Source organism: Dipteris shenzhenensis, chromosome 17, assembly GCF_047967505.1.
Source record: "Dipteris shenzhenensis isolate YYH24624 ecotype China chromosome 17, Dip_SZ_1.0, whole genome shotgun sequence".
Lineage (NCBI taxonomy): Eukaryota > Viridiplantae > Streptophyta > Polypodiopsida > Gleicheniales > Dipteridaceae > Dipteris > Dipteris shenzhenensis.
This window is the reverse complement of record NC_141612.1, coordinates 31,435,172-31,440,781: the sequence shown is the minus strand read 5'-3', so window position 1 is coordinate 31,440,781 and position 5,610 is coordinate 31,435,172. Positions and strand designations below refer to the sequence as shown.

The 5,610-nt window shown below is 44.5% G+C and overlaps 1 protein-coding gene across 1 annotated transcript; it reads right to left on the bottom strand.

Annotated features, from left to right (window-relative positions):
* Positions 1 to 250: 250 nt before the first annotated feature.
* On the bottom strand, positions 251 to 4,851 carry LOC147891987 (pentatricopeptide repeat-containing protein At5g27110-like). The gene is made up of 2 exons (XM_087388952.1): positions 577 to 4,851; positions 251 to 545 (listed from the first exon to the last, which is right to left on the bottom strand). The coding sequence occupies exon 1, from the start codon at positions 4,315 to 4,317 to the stop codon at positions 784 to 786; it is 3,534 nt and encodes a 1,177-aa protein (XP_087245078.1). The 5' UTR covers positions 4,318 to 4,851; the 3' UTR covers positions 251 to 545; positions 577 to 783.
* Positions 4,852 to 5,610: the final 759 nt, after the last annotated feature.

Sequence of the window (5,610 nt, the reverse complement as noted above, 5' to 3'; positions counted from 1 at the left end):
GAATGATGGAGCAAGTGACCCAAAGTGGGACCTACAAGGCAAAAAGCACCAAGAAAGATGGCACCATTACAGAAGGCCCCATGGGGTTCTAAAAGGAACACAAAAGCTGCCCCAAAGCAGGCAAAAGCAAAAAATCTTAGTTTAGCTTTAGAAAAGCAAGACTAGCATTTAGCTAGGCCAAGTCTATAAAAAAAGAGCCTCAAAGCTCCTAGATTTATTCAAGCGTTGTACTCAGTTTCATGCTTTGTACAAAGTTTATTTCTATTGCAATAAAGACCTTCAAGGGGTCCAGCCTTATTTCTGGGCCCTAGTGCTATGTATTGTCTTCTTATCTCTCCCCCAGTTGCCTTCTCTTTATGCGAATCATTCTTTCTATTTCTCCACGCCCTCCCACTGTGGTGCAACTGATTTCAGCATGAGATTCCTCTCCCGTTTGCACGTGTGAGCTGTCCAAAGAGAGCGAACCTGTTGCGATTTGTATTCCAACCCCATAGGGTTGTCAAGTGCTGCGATTAGGGTTTCCAGCATCCCCCAGTGTTCCACAACTTGCTGTGAATTGTTCCAGGAGGCCAAGACCCTACTGCAAATTGATCAAAGAGGCCCAAGATCTGCTGCGACCTGACGCAAGGCTGCCGGACTTGATTTTGATCAGCCTACCAGGGCTTCTAGTTGCTGCGATCTTTTTATACCAAGGGTGGTTCGTGCATATATGTTGAGATACTGAACAGCTGAGACCGGTCTGTCATAATGATCATAAACCTGAGATCAATGTAGCTTTGGCCCTCACACTAGGCTACATTGTGGCATATAGCCCTCTTCCTTCATTGACACACACATTCTATCGAGCTTTGAAAAGATACGATCAGTATCTGGGTGGCTTTTGCCTCCTATGAAAAAATCATTGACCTCTTTGTTCACCTCAATCCAGGCCCTCCCTGCCTTCTTCCATGCATGTCTGCAACTTCTCGAGTCTTCTACTTTTTCAGCATCCTCCCTCATGTCAGCATGGGCATAAATATTTTCCATCAGCACATATCCAGAGGCATTGGTTGAATCAAATCTGAGAACATGCTCAAAGCATCTTCTTCCTAGCTCTATGTCACCATAAGTTCTACAATTGCTGAGTAAGGATGTCCACGCAATAATATCGTGTGGAGTTGGCATAGTCTGAATTACATCCTCTGCGATGCTTAAGCATCCTACACGGCCCAAGAGGTCAACCACGCAGCTATAGTGCTCACTACTTGGTGCAATGCCATGTTCTTCTTTCATAGATTTGAAGTACAGAAGGCCTTCCTCTACTAGTCCGGCATGACTGCAAGCACCAAGGATACTAGTAAATATTGCCTCATCTGGTCTCAAACCTTGAAGTTGCATATCCTCCACCAATTTCCAAGCTAGCCTATAATTACAATGTAGAACAGATCCTGCAATCATTATACCCCAACACACAACATCTTGACTTGGCAATTCATTGAATACTTTGTATGCCTCCTCTAAGCTCCCACACTTAACATACATCTCAACAAGGGTATTCCCTACGACTGGATCTGATACCATTGAGTTTTCTACGATATAATTGTGGAGCAATCGTCCCTGTTTAATGGCGCCCATGCTCCCAATGGCCTTCAAGATCCACATGAATGTAGCTTTGCCTGGTTTTACAGCTTCCTGTTTCATTTCCCCAAAAATTTCAAGAGCTAGATGGCCATGCCCCTGCATGGCATATCCTGAAATCATCGTATCCCATGACACCAAGTCTTGTTTAGGGAATTTGTCAAATGAATTGTGAGCCTCCTTACAGTTCCCACATTTGTTATACATCCCAACAAGTGCACATCCAATTACTGCATCCGATTCAAGTCCATCTTTAATTATTTGATCATGTAACAGCATGCCCTGCCTTAAGGCTTTTATGCTTCCACATGCTTTTAAAATGCAGGAATATAAGACAGCGTCTGGCTTTATACCCTCTTGTTGCAATCTCCCAAAAAGTTCCAGACCCTGAAGACCTTGCCCATTCTGAACATATCCAGTCATCATTGTCCCCCATGACACCAGATCTCTATTTAGTAAACTTTCAAATACTCTGCATGCCTCCTCTATGCAGCCACATTTGGCATACATGTCAACAAGGGTGTTCCCTGTTACCAAATCTGTTTCTTGTCCAATCCTGATGATTTGGTCATGTGTAAGGTAGCCCTGCTCTTCGGCTCCCAGCTGGCCACAAGCTCTAAAGATGCACAAAATAATGAGTTTGTCTGGCCTTATGCCATCCTGCTGCATTTTTTCAAAAAGTTCAAGAGCCAAAACTGCATAACCTTGCTGGGCATATCCTGCAATCATTGCACCCCATGTCACCACATCTGGATGTGATAAACTGTCAAATGCTTCACGAGCCTCTTCTAGGCTCCCAGATTTAATGTACATGTCAACGAGAGCACTCCCAACAACTGTACTTAGTTCTAATCCATTTTTTATAATCCGTTCATGTATGATCCTGCCCTGCCGTATGGCCACTATCCTGCCACATGCTTTTAACGTGCAAATAAACAGAGATTTGTCTGGCATTGAACTGTTCTGTAGCATTTTTCCAAAAAGCTTCAGAGCAAGGAGAAAATATCCATGCTGGGAACTGCCCGCAATGATTGTACTCCAAGATTCCAGGTCTTTGCTTGGGAATCTGTCAAAAACCCTATGCGCCTCATCTATATCTCCACATTTAGCATACATGTAAACGATAGCATTCCCAATGACCACATCCAATTCAAATCCATGACTGATAATCTGGTCATGTATCAATTTGCCAAGCCTCATGGCTCCAACACGCCCACATACTTTTAAAATGCCTGCAAATATGACTTTGTCTGGCATTATTCCCGCTTTTTCCATTTCTTCAAAAGTTTCTAAAGCATACAGGTCATGCCCTTCTAGAATATATCCAGAAATCATGACACCCCATGACACCACATTTCGGTTCTGCATCTTGTCAAACACTTCACGTGCCTCTTCCAAGCTTCCACACTTCACATACATGTCAACAAGGGTGCTCCCAACAACAACATCTAGATCAAGTCCAATTCTGATGATCTTTTCATGTGTCCACCTGCCTTGTTCTATTGCTCTGATGCTGCCACATGCTTTTAAGATATATGAAAATATGACATTGTCGGGCTCTACACCTTCTTTTTGCATTTCTCCAAACAGTTTCAGAGCAGTAAGACCATGCCCAGTCACAGTATATCCTGCAATAATTGCAGCCCATGATACTACATCTCGTTTCACCAATTCATCAAACAAACAAAGTGCCACTGTCAAAACCCCACACTTGGCATACATGTCCACAAGAGTGCTCCCAACAATGGCATCCAATTCAAGTCCAATTCTGATAATCTGGTCATGTATCAACTGACCCTGCACTATGGCTCCTATGATTCCACATGCTTTCAAAACACATACAAATATAACTATGTGTGGCTTTATGCCTTCATCTTGCATTTCACCAAAAAGCTCAAGAGCACGTAAACCATCGCCATGAGCCACATGTCCAGCAATCAATGCGCTCCATGACACCACATCTCTATTCTGCAGCTTGGCAAACACCTTGCTCGCGTCACCTAGACTCCCACATTTTGCATACATGTCAATCAGAGTGTTCATAAGAACAAGATCTGAGTCAAGTCCACTTTTCACAGACGCATCATGTATCAGCCTGCCCTCGAAAAGGGCTTTTATACTGCTACATGCTTTTAATGTGCACAAAAATGTGAATTTATCTGGCTTTACGCCCTTTTGCTGCATTTTATAACAAAATTCAAGAGCACTTTCAGAGTCTCCAACTTTTGCATGTGCACCAATGATTGCATTCCATGTGTAAACGCTTGGGTTGGAGATATTGTAAAATACCTGGTCTGCGTCAAGCAAATTCCCACATATAGCAAACAGACGGACGAGGTAGTCCCCCAAAAAGGCAATTGATTCAAGTCCATTTATGATTATAAGGGAGTGCACTTGCCTGCCAACTGCCAGGTCTTTCTTTTTTGTGCATGCTTGCAAAAGACAATGGATAACGTTCCTTGACAAAGGTATCCCTTGCTCGCGCATATGTTGCACCGTCTGGAGTGCCTCATCCATTCGTTGCTCCTTACAAAGGGATTCTAAAGTTCCACCATAACCCACCGTTCTATAAGACGATGGTACCCTTGATGTAACAAAGGATATTGGGACAACACTCGAACCCCTTTCTCGAGCCAAAAATACATAATACCTCACGGAATATCCAACAAAGTAATATGCCTTTGCACTCGAAAGTGCCATTCGTGTCCTCGGCGTGGGTTCATTTCTGCATGAGGCGTAATTAGTTTGGGAGCTAAGGTGGCAAAGTTGCTAGTATACATCCACCATTGATGCCCAAGATAATATATGCTGCCTGGCTTGGTGCAACCCTTATCTTCACTGTTACATCCTTTAACTCCATATTGGATTCAACACTTGGGCATTCAAATTCTCCCTTCAAATCCACTGCGTGTGTGTTGGAGAGAGGAACCTTGGCCCTGAGGGTGTAGATATTTTCTTTCAACCTCTGCACCTTCTGCTCGCGCTTGGCAACACCTTCATCCAAATTCACTGTTTGACTCTTTTTGCCCTCCTGCCAGCCTTGCTCGCTCCTGGCAACACCCAATTTCTCTCTTTTGTCGGATATGACCCTCTCCATGCTGTCTGAATCAGCTACTTCAACTTGGCAGTAGAATTGGACGTTGGTGATGCCCATTGAGTTTCCCTTCAGCTGATCATCAAGCTCCTACAGAATAAAGAAGCTTTGAGTTGAAGTGGCCTAGACATGAACCTGCATTGAAAGATCTGGTCGCCTGGGAGCCAGAATTCAATCCGGAAGGCCAACACGTGGTCATTCCCGGCCGTCACGGGCGCTTGGGAGGCGTGTGCGAGAGCTCCACGTGGCAACGACAACAGCAAGTGTGTCGGATTTCTTAAGAAGGCGCGATCGGACGGCTAGAATCTAATCTCAGTCGACCAACAACCTTGACAGCATGAGATGGTGCCTACCTGTTACTACAAGGAAGTTGCCTAAGATCCTGCACTTGGAGTGTGATCTCCAACGAATGCGTATGATCTCCATTCCTTGGGTGGAACACTTTGGTTGGTGCATCGTTCATGTTTTGGTCTTAGTGTCCCTTGCATTCACTATGGATGTAAGTTTTAGGCTAGGTTCACAAAAGACGGGCACCTGACTTGCCAGAGGTGCGTTCCGTGAAATGGCAGCAAACTATTGAAAGGAAAGGTTGTTTGGCAAAATGGAAGGTTGTCTTGCGCCCTCCCCCCCCGCCTACTCCCTCGTCCAAGCCCCGATCAAGACTTTGGCGAGCTGCAACAACAATTAATATTAATTGATGGTGTTCTACAAATTTATAAACTGGTTGCAGCAAGGAGCTCTTTGTTCATGTTATGTGAGCACGACACAACGTCAGCCCTCCTCCTTCCAAGCTCCTTTGTCGTCTCAACCCACCCTCCATGAGTGCCCCATTTGGTTTGTGATTCCTGGTTTCCCCTTTGTGGTTGGGAGTGGGCTTTGGAACACCTTGCATTTAGACT